Consider the following 20,220-nt stretch of genomic DNA (forward strand, 5'->3'; position numbering starts at 1 on the left):
TCGGAAAATTTTTTAAATTCAATTTACAACACGATACAAAATGAAACTTCTGCAAGAGAAACTAACGGCAGTTTCTCTATTTATTTAGTATCAAAGTGTTTTACTTTTGGCTACCAACTAGTCGTTGTAAAATAGCTTCTGTCAAATCTATTTCTCTCTTTCTCTCCCAATTTCTCTCTCAGATTCCCTCTCTCTTTCACTCTCTCTCTCTCGGTTTTGCTCTCTCTAAGAATGTATATTTTATTAGGCATCCCTGCACACGAAGACCATATGTTGAGGCAGCAATTAAGAAATGAAAGATGTGTCCATAGTCTTTTGTTTGTAGTAGGTTTTGTTTGATTTTTAAAAAAAATCTACATTAGGAAGTATGAGATTCTCAGAGAAGGATAAAAAAATGGGTAGGGAGGGGGGATTAGTAGCATTACAAGATATTACAAGATATTACAAGATATTACAAGATATTACAAGATATGATATTACAAGATATTACAAGATATTTCTTTATGAAAGGTACAAGAAAAAAGACTTATTAGAAATGGGAATCGAATTGGAGCATGTCTTTCCACCCAGAAAAATGTCAGTTATTAAGAGTAACAAAAAAAAAAAAAAAAACTAAAACAAATTAATTCCACTTATCTTATTCATGGTAAACCAGTAACACAGACTAAAACCGCAAAATACTTAGGTGTTATAATAAATGAAAAAACTGTCATGGAATCCCCATATTGACGAAACTATAAAAAAATCAAACAAAGCATTAGGGTTTATTAAAATAAATTTCTATAATCAAATAAGAACATAAAATTAAAATGTTATTTAAACTTGGTTAGGCCCATTATATAATATGCATTCTTTGTTTGGGACCCCCCAACTCAAGAAAACATTAAGAAGCTGGAACAGACACAAAATAGACCAGTGAGAGTCATAACATTTGACTAGAGTAACACCTTTAGTAAAATCACTAAATTTAGACAGCCTTCAGGACAGAAGACTCAAAAGTAAAGTAGCAATTATACATAACACTGAACCAGAATCTTCAAATACAAAAACAAAATTTAATAAAATACTCAGAAAGACACAAAGATAAAGGCACATCCCTCGTTCCATATGCTAGGATAAATTTGTACAAATGCTCCTTCTTCCCTAGTGCTATTAGAGCATGGAATGGGTTGCCTGAGCTAGTCAGGAAAACCAGTGACTTGGCAGAATTTAAGTCATTGGTTAATATGCATGACTAAATGCATGACGCGTAGTGCGTAATCATCTTATTTTTTGAAGTAACGTCTGTATTGTATAAGATAAAATAAGATCTATACTGGCTTATCTATTAACTTATCTATACTGAATTATTTAAAGATTAATTAAACTATGGTCATGTTAAGTGACGCTTAAACATATTGCTATTATTATAGTATTAAAGCAAATCTAGACAACAATGGAATAGGTTAGGACAAGGACATTTAAGAATATTTTCATTAAAAGTTCAATTATTTAAAAAACCAAATCGGTTTTCTGAAGAATCCTTCGAAACAAAAGAAAATCAATGCATTCGATATTAATTTTACAAGCTCTTTAAGCAACGTAATAAGCAAATTATATACAAAACACATCCATTTAGTTGACATTTTGAATTTTTAAAAAGTTCCCCTTTCAGACCTTGCGATCGTTAGAGCAGATGATGTAAAGTTCATCTGTTTCTGTTCCCGAAGGTTGACGAGGGTGTCATGTGGCCAGCACTACGACCGACCGCCCTTAATTTCCCCAACTAATGTCAGGTACCCTCAAGAGCTGGGTGGACTCAGAGGCGCCCAATGATCCCGAAATTAAAAATCACAGTCTTCACCAGCATTCGAACCCAGGACCCCGGTTCGGAACCCAAGGGCTTTACTGCTCAGCCACCACGACTCCGGGATTAAATGTCTCAAACTGTACGGCACAAATTCTAGACCCGATGGAGACTAACATTTTTTATTTGAGATTTTAAAAGTTTTTTGTTTTCTTGAAATAGTGCAACAATGTTTTCACTGAGAGGAGATTGGACCAGGTCGATGTTGCATGTCAAGTTGCATGGAGTCGAGGTTTCAAATAGCAAGGAAAAAAAAATTGAAATTCTAATAAACACTAATCGTGTTTTTACCGAAAAAAAAGGATAAGATAAGTAAATACAATTTTATTGTTATGAACTATTCGAAATGAAGTTTGTCTACAATGGTCCACTCTATCACTACTACTGTAACGATAGTGATATAGATTTTTTTTAATAGAAAAAAAGCTATAAAGAAATGACATACCACACAAACACACACACAGATCCAGCTCTTGATGAATGGGGCTCCTATGTACTTCTTGATGAATGGGGCTCCTATGTACTTCTTGATGAATGGGGCTCCTATGTACTTCTTGATGAATGGGGCTCCTATGTACTTCTCGATGAATGGGGCTCCTATGTACTTCTTGATGAATGGGGCTCCTATGTACTTCTTGATGAATGGGGCTCCTATGTACTTCTCGATGAATGGGGCTCCTATGTACTTCTTGATGAATGGGGCTCCTATGTACTTCTCGATGATGGCATTGAAACACTCTGGCTTAAAATGAAAGAGAAGATTTTTAAAACCACTTTTAAATTTATATTTAATAAAACATGATTATTTTAAATATTCGTTGGCTAAATTACCTTCCCTTCTCTCCAAACATTTTTGTATGTATCCATGATCAACAAGCTAATAAAGCAAGCTTAACCACATCATGTGACCCAGACAGTCTGTATATTATCATCTATTGTCATTCCAAAGCTGTTCATATCCAGAGTTAAAGTGTTGTAACTGTTCTCTAGCTCAGAGCTAAAGTGTTGTAACTGTTCTCTAGCTCTGACTATTATTCTTGATTATTGGCTATTACGTGATCATTTGTCTTCATTATTGTATATTTTTATTTTTAATGTCCGCCTTCACACGACTGAGATTCAGAAAAAAACAACAAAAAAAAAAACGATTTCCTATTTCTAGCCTCCTGACTGTCTCGTATTCTTGGACTCTGGAAGTTCTCTTAAAAAAACTGTCAAGTGCGTTTTTTGATTTTATGTTTTCATGAGCATAGATCAACTGATCCCAGTTAGAAATGTTTATTTTTGTTTATTTTGACTGAAACCACATTTTTTTTGTCAATCCTCTGTTGGAACGTTCCAAATTATAACGCCCCTCTCAAACCACAGACTATTCGACCCGTACTTTGTAGTAGACCTTAAGATTGAAGCACCTTGGCCTTGCTCTTCTCATGGACAGTCGAAAAGGGAACATTTGGTCCAACTCTCCACACAAACAAAATCTTTTTGATTCATCAGCTGTAGTGGAAATGGAAAAAATAAACTTTTAATGTGTAATAATATACTTCTATTATAATTCTATTTACTCCTATATCTGATGTTATGTTATTTTATTTTAAAAAATTGCAGATGTTCCTTCAAAAGTGAAGATAATTATGTCCTAGGCATACCCATGTGCTAATCTTGTTGATGGTTAATTTGGGAGTCTACTAAGTCATTGCTTGTCCTGGCTGATTCAGGCAACCTGTTCCATGCTTTAATGACACTAATGATGAAAAAAGCACTTTTACGAATATATTCTAGCATATATAATAAGAAATTCGCCTTTATCTTTGTGAATTTGTCACTATTTGATTATGTTCTGTTTTCGTACTTATAAGTTAGGGTTTAGTGTTTAATGTATTATTTTGTAAGTGTCTAGATAGTTTAGAGAGTACATACGTTTGAACATAATAATTGTGCAATTTGGTTAGCGAGAGTAAGAGTAGTCACGTGATCGCACAGACTTATGACGTTTTAGAAGTACACAAAGTAGAGAATAGGTTTTGGGGGTTTTGAGCAAGGAGCATGGAGACTTGACTGCTAGGAAACTAAAGACGGATTTACAGACAAATGACTCTCATCCCATTATGTGAATAAATATAGTTGAAGTCTTCAATCAGCTTTATCAAGTATGTCCTTTTACCTTCAGTGTTAATAGATGAATGTGTTGGATTCATGTTTAGCAGTTATCAATTCAATGAAGTCAATTATGTTGTGTGGTCAAGTCAAGAACATCAAACATATGAGTACATTCATCCGCACAATGGCTACTTTATTATTTCGTCCTCTGTCCAAGAGTGTCTCTAGTCTTAGTGAATCTGCTAATGGTGTTACTCAAGTGAAATGTGAATATTCTTTGGTTATAAATCCTACCGCTCTTGTATGTCAAACGTTACTAACAGATAATCTGAAGACAGCGCTCTCAGTCTCCTCACACTCCATTGCTACTTGTTACAATTGTATTAGGACGACACCATTCGAAATAGAAAGCTTCAAGACTGACCTGCGAACGTCGCAACCTGTGGGCAGTGGAGACCAATAGCTCGTTTCCAGGTCGTACAGACCTGTGACATGGCAACGAGCTATTGGTCTAAACTGCCCACATGTTACGACCTTGCAGGTCAGTGTTCAGGGCTTCTATTACGCATGGTCTCGGTTAGGAGAGGTTAACATTGTCTCCACTTTTACAAGACCCTTGTGTAAGTCGTGTAACAGTGTTTATATCGTTTAGACTTGTCTAAATTGTCTTGCTTCATGTGGACATTTTTATCTGTGGCATTTTACGTCTCGAGAAATGATCTTTTCCCTTAACAACTTCTTGTGTGACTAAAGAGGCCAATTCTTGATACACAGCTGCGGTCGCAGGTTGGGCATATGTAATCATCAGGCGCCTTTTCATTTTCACCCTTATTTTTGCTTCTGTTGTGTATGGCATCTGCAATCCGAGACCCTTCCTTTATGCTCTCTCTCCATGGGGATCTATCCAGTGCCACTTTTTCCCGGCTGTTAGTGTCGATTTTGAAGAGCTTCATGTCGCGTTTGCATACATCCATATAACGTAAAAAACATGTTTATACACGGCGACAAATCCACAAATAGCTTTTTGGTTGTACAAAATAAGTGAAGTATTTATAAGCTATGTGTTTTTTTAAATTAATTTCTAATTAAATGATAATTTGTTAGCACTTTTTTAGCCCTGCAATTTCTCTAAGTTCTAAGCATTTAATTGTCCTTGACATAGTTTAGTTTATCTTAAGAACCCCGTGAACGTGATTACCACTTATACATAGGCCTCTAAGTCAGCCTTCTCAAACTAGTAAACATACGGCCTAAGTCAGCCTTCTCAAACTAGTAAACACACGGCCTACGTCAGCCTTCTCAAACTAGTAAACATACGGCCTACGTCAGCCTTCTCAAACTAGTAAACATACGGCCTAAGTCAGCCTTCTCAAACTAGTAAACATACGGCCTACGTCAGCCTTCTCAAACTAGTAAACATACGACCTACGTCAGCCTTCTCAAACTAGGAAACATACGGCCTACGTCAACCTTCTCAAACTAGTAAACATACGGCCTAAGTCAGCCTTCTCAAACTAGTAAACATACGGCCTAAGTCAGCCTTCTCAAACTAGTAAACATACGGCCTAAGTCAGCCTTCTCAAACTAGTAAACATACGGCCTACGTCAGCCTTCTCAAACTAGGAAACTTACGGCCTAAGTCAGCCTTCTCAAACTAGTAAACATACGGCCTAAGTCAGCCTTCTCAAACTAGGAAACATACGGCCTAAGTCAGCCTTCTCAAACTAGTAAACATACGGCCTAAGTCAGTCTTCTCAAACTAGGAAACATACGGCCTAAGTCAGCCTTCTCAAACTAGGAAACATACAAGGAGAATTTAGCGTTAAACTTGTTTTTAAAGGACAAAGAATATTTTATTTTCCCTCCAAACATTTCAACCTCACCTTTTTGTTTTTCAAAGTTGCTGTGGCTGGTACGAGCCCAACAATAAATAATGGTAGGTATCAATTGGCAACATCCTTCCTGGACATCTGTGTTCTTTTTATTTATTCCTAGTGGACACTCAGTCGAGCAGACAGTCTAATGGTAGCCTGAGGTCATATCATAGAGGAGGAATACCGGGCTCTACATTAGCACAAGGCTGTGGCAGGAGTGCTGTTAAATCTACCGTAGAGCTCTCAGACTTCTCACACTGATGAATACAGTCTCAACTAATTAACGCATTTATTATTAGTTTCGCTATTATTTTTGTGTTGTCTTTTCTTTCAACGGTCGGTCTGTCCTGTTTAGATGACATTGACTAAAACCCAATTTGACAATTTGATGTTAACATAGTGTGCTAAAAGTGATGCGACAGCTATTTTTATTTTTTTTTGTAAGCAAACTCTTTTTAAAAATTAATTATACATTCTCTAATTTTTTCAATCAAAACCAGATTTGAAAAACAAAATTAAAATAATAATTTTGTATTATACTAAAAGTTGTAATAGAGACTCTAACAAGGCCGAAGATTAAGGAGGAGTGCAGTAGTCCAGGTGGAATGAAGGATATACTATGGAACTATACTATACTCAGTCTCACATGTCAAGTTTTGACGATTGTCAACATCAATGGTGAATTTACAGTAAATAGAAATTATTTTGCACTCTTACTTTCGGTAAATCAAAATTATTGTCTAAGCTTTCGAATGGGAAATGTTGAATTGAACAAATGAAACGTTTTATTGATGATCTGGTTGTACAAACTTTTTTAAATATTGGAACGGCAAAGTGAGGCAAAAATTTTTGTCAGGAAAACTAATTCCTAGTATCTCCTGATATTACAATACAGTTTAAGATAATTTTTACGAAAATTGTTATATACTGATTATAATTCTTAGACTTCAGGCAATTTCATTCATTCTATAGCCTTTCATCTCTCTCTCTCTCTCTCTTTTGTCTCGTTTCTTTCTATGTATCGTCTTCTTTTGTTTCGTTCTCTCTCTGTATTGCCGCCTCTCTTTATTTCTTTCTTCCTTTCTTTCTCTTTTGTCTCTTTTCTTTCTCTCTCTATCGTCACCTTTCTTTCTCTCTCTCTCTCTCTCTCTCGTCTCTTTTTGTTTCTTTCTCTCTCTGTATAGCCTCCTCTCTTTCTTTCTTTCTCTCTGTTCATTTGTATTTGGTCTTTTTCTCTCGGCCTTTCTATTTCATTCTCTCTCTTGCTAACTTCCCTTATTTTTTCTCCCTCCCTCTCTCTCTCTCTCTCTCTCTCTCTCTCTCTCTCTTTGTCACACACATACACACACACACACAACTCAAATTGCTTGAATAGTTTTTCTTCGACTTTCATTCCTCTCTCGCCTTTTCTTTAATTTTTCTCTCTGCCAGTTTGCCTTTCTTTCTGGTAGAAGTCGTAAAATACTCAAGTTACCTACAAGCTTTAATCAAGCGCCAACTACTGCTTGAAGACATTATTTACTGATGATTAAAACTTTAATGGCAGATTGACAAGCGGCTGATGAAATCTCGTCTCTACCAGAGCAAGTATTACGTCTGGAGTTTTTCAAAGTAGTGATGAAAGTTTGTACAATCAGTAATAAAAAAGGAACTACTTTTTTTCAGCGTAAATGTAGAAATTATGTTGGTAAGGCGCCGAACCATTCGACAGTGTTTGCGTCATTCGATAATCCTTTTGATGGTGCAAGAGGCCAGGAGGAACAGCAAATGGAAAGAAAATAAACTTGGCTTTTAATGTGAGCGGGAGGAAGGAAGAAGACGTTTGAAAGGGCGCAAAGTGGTGGCTGTGTGGAGCGTGAACCACCTGGCACGTCCGTCTGTCCAACACATGGGTGAGTCTGAGAGTGTCAGGGGATCCGGGATTTTAGTGAGTCTAGGAGAGTGAATGAAAAAATGAGATTGAGAGAAAGAGAGAGAGAGAGAGAGAGATTGAGAGAAAGAGAGAGAGAAAGAGATTGAGAGAAAGAGAGAGAGCGCGATCGAAAAAAATGGAGAATGAGAAGAGAGAGAGAGAGTTTAAAAAAAAAGAGAGGCATGAAATAGAGAGAGAGAGCGAAAGGGAGAGGAGAGAAAAAAAAAGAGTGAGAGAAAGAGGAAGAGAGAGGGAGGCGAAAAATGAGAGAGAAAGTGAGCGAAAGAAAGAGTGAAAAAGAGAGATAGACCAGTATTTGTTGTGGTGGCTGAAGAGACTAAGCCCCCAACACAATATGAATGTGAGATGTAGACCCAGGAATGCAAAGCTAGCAAGCAAATCAGGGCGTGTGTCTGGACTCGTAGTTCTATGTTAAATGTCAGATGAATTCATTTTCTTTTTAACATCTTGATTGAGATCTTTCAAGATATTTATTTTAAAACAGAAACTTTAAACAACCTTCACCATCTGTTCGCATGTCACTTTGACCTGAGCGCCATTCCTTCTGTTAAAATGGAAAAAAAAAACTCTAACGAAATATTGTTGTAAAGAGCCTCAATCCGCCAGAGAATACAAGAACTGTCAGCTCATGATTTCAATAATGATAATACATTTGAATACCCCGAAGGAAATACGCTTTACAATGTCAATTAAATACAAACATGAAATACATTGTGCATTCGGTACATTGAAACCTTAACATTTCAAAATATATTATGTACGGAATTGCCAAGGGAGATAAACATTGTGGCTTTTGTTTTGGTTTTTGTATTTGACTTGTATGGGGTTAAAGGATACAATTGACGTCACAACGTTCTTTAGAACTTTCTTTGAGATTTTATTTTTAATTTAAACTACAAGATTCTTGTATATGAAAGCTTAAGATTTGCGATTTATCTCCCATATTTGTGTTCTTTCATTAGCAACTCCAAGATAATTATATCCAACAATAGAAAAATGTGTCTGATTCTATCATATAACGAGACATAATAGTAATAAACAAAGCGTATCTTTGGGGGAAGAAGTCCACATGTACAGCTATATCTCTCATTAATGTAGCAGTTATTTCCATTGTCTATATCAAATTTTAAAAATGTAAATTGATTCATGTTTTGTTAGGTACTATAAAATAATTGTTTAAGGTTTCAACTTGATCCGACAATAGGCGTGGCGGGAGTGACATGTAAAATTATGTAAGGGAACAAAAAACCCCATATTTAGCCATATCTCCGGATACTGAAAATATATAAATAATTAATTACCATTAATCAGATTACTAATTGGTTAATTTGTTTTTTAATGATTCGTGAATTGTCTTCGTCTATGAATAATTGTGCAAAAGTTTCAACTGGATCCGAAAATCGTTGTAGAAGAAATAACGTGTTCAAACTTTTTACCAGACAGACAGACGGACAGACAAAGAGTGAGTTGATATATGTTAGTAAAAAGTAGTCGAATCAATTAATGTACATGCACTTTTTAGAATGATAAGTTTACGCTCAGAAATGTACAATTTATTAACTTACAACATTAAGCTATATAAAGTTGTATGTAATACTCATAAGAATGTATGATGAGGAACTGGCAACTCCGCGACATAATCGTTAATCTTATTATTTTAAAAAGTTAAAGCTCATTTCAGGTGTAAATATTTCTAACTTGAAAGTCTTCGAGTCCAGAGATTAGGGATGAGGAAAGTGTTTACATGCAAACCACTTGCGACCAGCATGAGCCATTGCGCTGTTAAATGAGACTTGATAGATAACAATATGACCCAAGAATCTGATGAGTGGCTCTTCGACGGTGACTCCATAAACCATGAAGCTGTTAAATGATTTTTCATACTTAAGTGCATGAGCCATGAATGTATTGAAAGATGAGAAGAAGAACTCCATGAGCCATAGAGTTGTTCCACTTAAAAGTCAACGGAAAAACCTGATAAGTTAAAAAAAAAAGTATCTTTTCATTGAATGTCTTGAGTTCTCGAGCACCCGTCAAAATGACGGAAACAAGTTGATAGTACATTTGATTTTTTGAAACCATTAAATTGTTGGAAGTATCAAGTATCTAATGTCTATAACTTATATAAATGTCTGTCAGAAAAAAAAATTAATAGATGTCCGGGGATAGGGTGGGGGCAGCTGTGGTTGTGGCTCACGGGAGGGAAGGCTGCAATGTATTCGGTGTTAATATCTCATAAGTAGGCTATTCATTTTAAAAGTATTTCTAATTGTTGAAATACAAGATTTGACATCAGACAGACACAAAGAAAGGATTCTGTGGAATGTCCACCATCGCTGAGATATTCTTGAATGACTTGGATGTAATCTCGAGTCTGTCATTGTTTCTAAATGTCTCCAGCACCTCGACACGCTCTACCTCTACTTCGTCCACATCAGCTCTGGGTTCAAAGTTTCGTTGAATCAAATTATAGTCGATACCAACCTAATACTTGAAAGCCTAGATCATCAAAGTCGTGGACTATATCACGATTCCCCAGAGTATCGATACTTCGTGTTAGATTTGTTTGAATAGTTGCCAACAATCAAGTTTATTTGCTTGTATCTCCTTTTCCCATTAAAATTAAACTTTAAAAAACCCAAGGTTTCCCTTGAGACCTTGTGCTTTACGGGTCAGACATATAAAGCAAATGTTTCTGAGACCCAGAGGCCGCCATGAAATACAAAACAATTTTTGCGTTCTCTATGAGCCTATGCTATTCATTATACGTGTCTGCTTTAACTCAGGTTTGAATTTATAACCGTCGGCTCCGAAACCCAGAAGTATTAAGTTCTTCTTCTTCTACTAGCTTCTTCCCGCTGAGCTGTAAGTATTAAGCTCTTCTTCAACTAGATTCTTGCTGCTGAGCTGTAAGTATTAAGCTCTTCTTCAACTAGATTCTTGCCACTGAGCTGTAAGTATTAAGCTCTTCTTCAACTAGCTTCTTGTCGCTGAGCTGTAAGTATTAAGCTCTTCTTCAACTAGTTTCTTGCCGCTGAGCTGTAAGTATTAAGCTCTTCTTGAACTAGCTTCTTGCCGCTGAGCTGTAAGTATTAAGCTCTTCTTCAACTAGCTTCTTGCCGCTGAGCTGTAAGTATTAAGCTCTTCTTCAACTAGCTTCTTGCCGCTGAGCTGTAAGTATTAAGCTCTTCTTCAACTAGCTTCTTGCCGCTGAGCTGTAAGTATTAAGCTCTTCTTCAACTAGCTTCTTGCCGCTGAGCTGTAAGTATTAAGCTCTTCTTCAACTAGCTTCTTCCCGCTGAGCTGTAAGTATTAAGCTCTTCTTCAACTAGCTTCTTGCCGCTGAGCTGTAAGTATTAAGCTCTTCTTCAACAAGCTTCTTGCCGCTGAGCTGTAAGTATTAAGCTCTTCTTCAACCAGCTTTTTGCCGCTAAGCTGTAAGTATTAAGCTCTTCTTCAACTAGCTTCTTGCCACTGAGCTGTTAGTATTAAGTTTCAATTTCCGTTGTTCTCGTGACCCTTTTACTCATTTCAAAATGAAATCATTTTTATGATCTTGTAAGAATGTCTACGTAACGATTATGCTTAAATGGAATTATTCATGCTCCCCGAAACCATCATTCCATAGTACAAAAAAAAAGTAATCCATTAAAGAGTTATCTCCTATTAGCGCAGCACATCTTCTATATAACACAAAATTAATCAATTACTACTAATTGATTAATGATTGGTTAGTTTGATTTATCTTGTCATCGACAATGAATAATTGTGCTAAGTTTCAACTAGATCCGAAAATAGAAAGTATGAGAAATAACGTATAAAAGACTTTGACCAGACAGACAGACAGACAAAGTGAGTTTATATTAACTCAGTAAAAATTTAATATCATTGGTTTAAAGACAAGCTGAGAAACTCTGTTGAAATAAAACTTACTCTCATAACAAGGTTACGGTAAAAAAAAAATATAAAGCATAGAATGTTGACATAATCTTCAGATGTAGAATATGTACTTCACATTTTCGTATTGAGTATCTCTCGAGGCTGCACTTTTTCAGCATAAAAGTAGTAGGATATTTGAAGAAAACAACAAAAAATACAAAAAAAAATGATGGACGTTTTGAGAAAATCGTAGCTACTTAACGGCAGCCGTCCTATTTCTTCGCCTCTGAAAGGGTCAATTGACCTCTCTAAGATCTAGGGTTGGACACAGATCTATCACCCCCTCCTCCCTAGCAGTCTCTAGATTACAAAAATAAAATAAAATAAAGACTCAAGTCATCGCTTCAAGTTATTTTATTTCATTGGGTGAGAGTGACAGGGGAGATAAGATGGAATACAAAAGATATTTCTGAATTATATTGAGAGATCTGCCAAATTATCTCCCTTGAGGGAAGTCTGTGACATATTTAAGAGAAATCTGTCTACCAGTAGTCACGTTTGGTAATATATAGCATGGGCGTAGCCAGGGGGGGGTTCTTGGGGTTCAAACCCCCCCCGAAATGAAATCCCCCCCCCCCCTTGGGGGGGATTCGGAATTTAGTGACTGATTTTTTGCTTTGATTTTGTTTATTTTAGGTGAGATTTTAATACTAAACTATCACTTGCCCTAGCACAACCAAAGGGGTTTTGAGTTTAAAATCCCCTACCAGGGGGGTTCGAGTTTAAAAACCCCTACCAGGGGGGTTCGAGTTTAAAAACCCCTACCAGGGGGGTTCGAGTTTAAAACCCCTACCAGAGCGGTTCGAGTTTAAAAACCCCTACTAGGGGTTTTGAGTTTAAAACCCCCCACCAGGGGTTTTGAGTTTTAAACCCCCTACCTGGGGTTTTTGCAGTTAACTCGTCCTCTTCTATAAAACAAAACAAAAAAAAATGCAAACGAAAATCCCCTAATTCCAAGAGCACAGTTAAGGAAGATTTTGATTTTAAAACCCCGTCTAAAATTTACGATAAACCCCCTCTTTAATATAAAAAAAGCTAATTACGCACTCAAAATGTTATGAGCGTAGCTAAATGGGTTTTTGACTCAGTTTTGAGTTTAAACCCCACTTCAGTGGGGTTTGAAGGTAAAAAATACCTCTTTTTAATAATAATAAAAAAAGCAAATTATACACTAAAAATGTTATGAGTGTAGTCTATGGGGTTTTGGGTTTAAACTCCCCTCCAGTGGAGTTTGAAGCTAAAAAGTACCTCTTCAATATAAATAAAAGAAAATTACTCACTCTAAAATCTATGAGCGTAGTCAAAGGTGTTTTTAGTTTAAACCCCCCGCCATCTTCAGTGTAAGAAAAAAAGCAAATTACGCACTCAAAATGCTATGAGCGTTGCCGAAAGGGGTTTTGAGTTTAAACCCCCATTCAGAGGGGTTTGGTGCTAAAAATACCTCTTCAATATAAAAAAAAAGCAAATTACACACTAAAATTATTTGAGCGTAGCCAAGCCAATCGGGAGTTTTGAGTTTCATCTACAGGTGGCTTTTTTTTTAAGTTTAAAACCCCTCCAGATGGTTTTGAGTCTAAGATCCCCCTACAGAGCATTTTGAGGTGGAAAACCTCCAACAGAAGATTTTGACGATAAAACTTCTCTTTTCGATATAAAATCTAAAGCAAACTACAGAGCGTATTCAAGAGAGGTTACACATTTTTACCAGTGGCAGGGCTCCATTAATAAACTGCAGTGAATAGTCATCTACCGAAATCGAAAAACACTAAATATAGCTCAACAAAGATGGCTAAGACAGATTTCAGGAGTCAGTTATAGAGATCGGATCGAATTCAAGGAAATCCTATGCCGAACTGGAAGTCGACCCCTTAGTAAGATTGTGAGAGAACGACGCATGAGGTTTGCGGGACATGTTCTCCGACAAAATGAATTACGCATAAGAAGAGTTGCAATGATATCCTAGTACAACTTGACGCCACTCATTCATGGAGGTCCTCATGGTAGGTGGGAAGAGGCTTCAGACATTACCAGTGACAGATTTTTATGGAAACTGCTTGCCGTCAAATGCTCCGAACGGCGTGGGAGGGTCTAAGTCAGTAAGAATAGCACATTAGGTTTTTGAAATAAAACTTTTAATAGCATTAAAATGGACTGTAGATACCTCAGAATATGCATTTTGTTTTCTTTCAATACCAGAAATAGTGCTTGGCGGCGGGGCTTCGCCCCGCGCTGGGGAGCTCCTGGCGCTCCCCCAGACCCCCTTGCTAGTAATGGCGGGGAGTCCACAATTTTATGGAAAAAGCTTGATGGCAAATGCGCCGAACGACGAGGGAGGGTCTAAGTCAGTAAGAATAGCACATTAGGTTTTGAAATAGAACTTTTTAATAGCAGGAAAATGCACTGTAGATACCTTAGAATATGCATTTTGTTGGTTTTCAATATCAGAAATAGTGCTTGGCGGCGGATCCTAGCGCTCCCCCAGACCCCTTTGATAGTAATGTCGGGGAATCTACAATTTTTTCACTAACTCATGGAAGAACCTATTATATTCTAGGGCACAATAAACGTCTTCCGAAAGAATGAAGGGTCAGAATGTAATAAAGATTATGTACACACACACACACACACATAAATACATATAATTTTTTTTTCGCGGGGGATGGGGGGTCGGGGGGGGGATTCACCCCCCCCCCCCAAAACCCTCCCCGAAAAAAAATCCTGGCTACGCCCATGATATATAGTCTACCTTGTTTTCATTTACACACACACACACACACATAGTTTTTGAACTTTTCAATGGACTTGTCCCTTAGACTTGCTTTTAGATATTCACACCATCTCCACAGTACAACTTCAAAATAAAATATAGAAATAATAAATTGTAGCTCACATCTACCTTCACCTATCCCATAGTCTATTGAACCGTTGGGGCACCATGCATGACTCGTCGACCGTCTTTATCCATTCCTCTCTGTCTTTTGCTTTAGTTAGAACCTTTTTCAATGACAGGCCCGTCCATTCATTTATGTTGTCCTCCCATCGCTTTCTCTGTCTGCCTCTTCGTCTTTTCCTGGTACTGTTCCCTGAAGGAAGGTCTTTGCGAGTCCCGAAGATCTTGTAATATGACCATAGATTTTAAGCTTGCGTTTTTTTATTTACGATAGCAGGTCATCATGGTGTCCAATCTAAGTATAGGTCATCATGGTGTCCAATCTAAGTATAGGTCATCATGGTGTCCAAGCTAACTATAGGTCATCATGGTGTCCAATCTAAGTATAGGTCATCATGGTGTCCAATCTAAGTATAGGTCATCATGGTGTCCAAGCTAACTATAGGTCATCATGGTGTCCAATCGCTACAGTAACCCTGTCTCTAATCTCTTGGTTTGTGATGTAATACCTAGGATCCTTCTGTAGCATCTCAATTCCATTGCTAGGATCCTCCTCTCTAGCTCTGCAGTCAGCGTCCAAGACTCACAAGCATATAAAAATGTGGCCATGACCAGGGAGCGCATCAGTGTGATTTTGTTGCCGAGGGCTAAGCCTTTGTCTCACTTTAAGCTACGTAATTACTTTATGTATATACCGTACAACATGACTGGTTCAGAGGCATGGACTATTTCATAAATAGAAAAAATTCCCCCCCCCCCCCTTTTATGAAACTAGTGGGGGCTTATCATTTCTTAGTATTACAATACCTCTATGGAAGTCGCACATTCAGGAACTGATTCATTAGTTATTAAGAGTTAATCGCTCTGTAAGATGTATAAAGGAGGTATCGTCTTAATAAGGGTATTTTTACAATTCCTTTATTCAAATCACGTGTGATTTCCTTGAAATTAGACAGTTGATGTATATTATTTGGAAAAGAATTACCAGCCACCCTGGGGAAATTCTAGTTTGACCGTTATAATTTTTCAAAGTATAAAAAAAAAATAATCTCAATTTGGCTAGGGAGCTAGAAAATCTTTCTCTTGAACAGACTCTACGTCTCCGGGTATTTCCGCATGTAGACCTTATTAGTTCCTAGTTGAATCAATGAATGTTCAGGAATAATTTGCGCACCGTCTTCTAAGTCTAGATCTATAGATCTATCATTAGAATATTATTAAGTCTAGTAGATTTATACATTCGCCTAACCAGGAGTCCTTCTCGGGGGGGGGGGGGGCGGAATAAAAAATTCTCCATTTTTTTTTAAATCTAACATTCATTAGTTGTGTAAAGGAAGTAGGCCTAATGTCTTTTTTTTAAAGTTTGTTTTTTTTATGTTTTTCTAGTTTGTTTTCTTATTTCTTGTAATGTTTCTTTAGTTCGAGGAGCCTCTTTAGTCAATGTTTCTTTAGTTCGAGGAGCCTCTTTAGTCAATGTTTCTTTAGTTCAAGGAGCCTCTTTAGTCAATGTTTCTTTAGTTCAAGGAGCCTCTTTAGTCAATGTTTCTTTAGTTCGAGGAGCCTCTTTAGTCAATGTTTCATTACTTCGTGGAGCTTCTTTAGTCAATGTTTCTTTTGTTCGAGGAGCCTCTTTAGTCAATGTTTCTTTTGTTCGAGGAGCCTCTTTAGTCAATGTTTCATTCCTTCGTGGAGCTTCTTTAGTCAATGTTTCTTTACTTGGAGGAGCCTCTTTAGTCATTGTTTCTTTACTTGGAGGAGCCTCTTTAGTCAATGTTTCTTTACTTCGAGGAGCCTCTTTGGTCAATGTTTCATTACTTCGAGGAGCCTCTTTAGTCAATGTTTCTTTAGTTCGAGGAGCCTCTTTAGTCAATGTTTCATTACTTCGAGGAGCCTCTTTAGTCAATGTTTCATTACTTCGAGGAGCCTCTTTAGTCAATGTTTCTTTAGTTCGAGGAGCCTCTTTAATCAATGTTTCATTACTTCGAGGAGCCTCTTTAGTCAATGTTTCTTTCTTTCGAGGAGCCTCTTTAGTCAATGTTTCTTTACTTGGAGGAGACTCTTTAGTCAATGTTTCTTTAGTTCGAGGAGCCTCTTTAGTCAATCTTTCTTTGCATTCATTAGAGGCTTGAGAAAATAAAACAGATTTTCTTACGTGGCGAGAAAACTAGAAATAGCTAACTTTTTGGTGTCTCCGGGTACAAAATAATCAAGTGATCCTATTAACAGTGAAACTGAGGATTTCTTTATAAGACGGTGCGCAATGAAGTACCGGTAGGTCTAGTGGCCAGATTTGTCACGATACACTAATCAATGTTAAGAACTCTCATTTGACCTTGACTGTTGCCAACTAAGAATTGAACTCTAACTTTAACACTACCGAAATGGCTCTGCTATACTACCGCTTGTTAGATACCCATTTATATTCAAATAAATTTAGAATGCCTTCAGGAGAGAAGACTCAAAGTTAAACTAGCAACTTTCTTTTTTTTTTTTTTCGGACATCGGATACACCTAAAAGCGAGCTATTTATAACCTTTTCCGCCAGGTAGGAACTTCTATTTTATTTTCTCAAGTCTTTATTGAAGAAACATTTCAATCGTGTGGTGGAATTCTGATGAATGTCTTTTCAATTTTACAAAAATAATTTTAAGATGATTATATTTTTAAAAATTATAAGGCAGAATCAGAGTTGTCCCTGTGTGGCCAATTAGGTATTTATTTTTTACTCCAAACTGTCAACTTTCTAGAAAAATCATTAGCCGCCCAGTGTTCAGGTTCCAGCCAGTGTAAAACTCATTGACCCCTTCCAGAATTTGTGAACTGATAAGAGGTACTGTAGCCATCAGATCTCCCTCACTTTAAATACACGTGTGAGGTTGTTGTCATGGAGGAGCTCTGTTATCCTTCAACGTTACCGTTGTCTATTTTAACATTTAATTTCGAGCACATCTTGTGTTTTAGCGCCCCCCCCCCCCCCGTTTCCCGCTCACACACTGGCGCCCTCTTCTCGGTCAAAGGTAAAAAAAAAAGTGACATTTTTGTTGTTTTAGTTTTCAGGTTACACGTAATTAAGACATAAGAGAGTCAGCGGAAGTGATGTAATAAAAAAAATTGGGTCAGATTTTATTGCCCACGAATATTAATAAGATGTATGCATCAGAAGTAAAACATTTGTTGATAAAATACAACATCAGAGAGAGAACAGGTCAAACCAATCAAACATTTGGTGAGGACAGAACATATTTATCTACTTTCTATATTCATTCTTTCTTTGTAAACTTTTAGAGAATTTATATTTAGTGTTAGTCAACACACAGGGACAATGATAAGAAATTTAATTTTATGGGTTTAGAGCTGATGGCATTCACACACTCATACACCCATCCTAAATGTTATAATGGATGTTAATCTTCTAGATTCTACAAAACATATTGGTACACAGAAAGGCAATATATGATCTCCAATAAACATTTTCAAAGAACTATGCATTGAACTTTATCCTGACAGTGGAACGAGACCTTGGTTAACTAAAGAAAATGTGTTTTTCTGTTAAAACTTTAAAAAGTTAATAATTTTAGAGTCTGAAATCTTTACACATGAATTAATCTCAGTAAAAGTACAGCCAAAATTTATCTGTAATCATTAACACATTTAAAAACATGGTCAGCAAAGAAAACAAAGTTATTTTTATTTTAAACGAACAAATAAGGTGGACAACTAGTAATTAGCTTACTCTGATAGAATTCTTTCCCTTTGGTACTTTGAATGTACACCTCACTTATCGCCAATGAAATAGTTCAGTTAAAACATGAGTCATTCAGTAAATGCAATGGTTCTCTAAATGGGATTCGAGCTGAACAGCCTGAACAGACTTAACAAATTACTGTTTCATGAACGGAACTCTATTTTCCTTCTAACACCAACTAGATGTGGTTAACCTTCTTCGGTTTATGAGCCAAATAAATTTCAGACTGTTGCGTCATGGAGAAGCCTCCGCTTAAAAAGAAAGTCCAGTACAACTAAACTAATCGTCTGTGGCTTCTCTGTGGACTGAGGCTTTGATATCCGTACCGAAGACTGTGGAACGAAAGACCATATACGAAATTTCATTAATAAAGCTAGGAATGCTTGGACCACTTTCCAACGTATCTGGCGCTCTAAGGCCGTGTCTTTACAGAACGAGACCGGAATCTTCAAGAGCAACGTTTTTAAGGATACTGAAATGACATGGGAGCAGATAAAGAAAGCTGCTCAGAACCGAGTTCGGCGGAGAGGTGTGGTTTTCAGTCATATTCTGCACAGGATGAAGTTTAGTAAGTCATAGCACTGCGTGGCAGGTCGGATATGTCTCGTGGACCACAGCTTGAGGATCACTGATCTAAACAGATGTTAGATGTTCATACATGTGTCTTTGAAGCTGTAATGAAACCTCAATCACCTTTAGGGGTATAGATGGATCAGGTTGAGAACCACTGATCTGAAAGTAATAAACACCTACGTCTAGCGAACACATGAAAGTACATTGGGAACATGTTGGTACATCATCTTCTCAATGTCTGCTGTTAGTGAGGGCGGGAAGGGGAAAGGGTTGCAAATGGTTGAAGGGTGCTTCTTATTCTCCCTGTAGACACTATCAGTTCGCAAGTAATACTTTAGTCTATTGTAAACTTAAACTAAATAAATCTCTGATTCTCATTGATCTTTGGTCTGTAGAGGGTTAATGTGAAATGTGGTGGACATTGGAATTATTTTTTCAGAGCAGGCTAATGTTTCTGACACCTCCAAGCTCTGGTGTGTAACAAAACTATTTTGAGTTTTCCACTATTTCCCTAGATGACAATGAGTCTTTAGGAACTATGATGTAGGACCTACAGACGTCAAATATTGTATAAAATGTAGGGAATGGTCATCTTTAGTAACTGCATTGGCTGATAGATGCAATTGGACGATTTATGAAAATAGCTTGTTTTTTTTTTTTTTTTTTTTGGTTAATGGTTACTTATTCGCTACTTATCTATATCGGCGGTAAGAAATACCACTGAATGACTGATTGACTTATTTATGTATCTAAAGATGTTATTATTATATAAAATACTTAAAATACTTTAAAATACTTAAATTATCAATACGCATTTAGTTTCACCGGATGCACCACAAACTTGATGTTTGCTCTCCCTTGTATGGAAATCTTCAACAGTCTTTTAAATTGAGCACAAAGAATTCTGGCTCCAAAAGATCAAAACTTCGTTTTAAAATATCGCCCGTGACTTTTGTATATAAATGGCGTGTCCCGCACAGTTAGCCTGGTATAGAAAAGGAAAATAGCGGGGTCTTAGTGTACGCGGTCTCTTGCTGTGAGTCTGACCCACCAGTCAGACAGAACAGTGTATACTTTTCTCATTCAGGCCGGTGAGAGGGAGCACTTGTTCACTTTTGCTGGTCTAGAGTTCCAAGAGCCGAAGGCTCAACTCTACCTGACAGTTTAAGAAGAAGAAGATACATTGCATGCAACCTCTCTCATTCTCTGTCTCTCTCATTCTCTGTCCCTCTCATTCTGTCTCTCTCATTCTCTGTCCCTCTCATTCTCTGTCTCTCTCATTCTCTGTCTCTCTCATTCTCTGTCTCTCTCATTCTCTGT

The 20,220-nt window shown here is 37.0% G+C and overlaps 2 protein-coding genes across 3 annotated transcripts in view; one reads left to right on the forward strand and one right to left on the reverse strand.

The window, feature by feature from the left end:
• Positions 1–20,220, forward strand: part of LOC106075221 (thyrotropin-releasing hormone receptor-like) — a 159,194-nt gene that overhangs the window by 79,420 nt on the left and 59,554 nt on the right. The window lies entirely within an intron of this gene.
• Positions 16,102–19,114, reverse strand: LOC106075220 (uncharacterized). The gene is made up of 2 exons (XM_013236163.2): positions 19,081–19,114; positions 16,102–16,706 (listed from the first exon to the last, which is right to left on the reverse strand). The coding sequence occupies exons 1-2, from the start codon at positions 19,112–19,114 to the stop codon at positions 16,102–16,104; spliced, it is 639 nt and encodes a 212-aa protein (XP_013091617.2).

The sequence above is a fragment of the Biomphalaria glabrata genome, chromosome 1 (genome assembly GCF_947242115.1).
Source record: "Biomphalaria glabrata chromosome 1, xgBioGlab47.1, whole genome shotgun sequence".
Taxonomy (NCBI): domain Eukaryota; kingdom Metazoa; phylum Mollusca; class Gastropoda; family Planorbidae; genus Biomphalaria; species Biomphalaria glabrata.

What these genes read in the sequence shown, in the direction of transcription:
- LOC106075220 (XM_013236163.2), bottom strand. Translation starts at nt 19,114, where the DNA reads ATGTTCCCAATGTACTTTCATGTGTTCGCTAGAC. An exon ending in CTTTCATGTGTTCGCTAGAC is followed by an intron (nt 16,707 to 19,080) that starts GTAGGTGTTTAT and finishes TATTTTCTCAAG; the next exon opens with CCTCTAATGAATGCAAAGAA.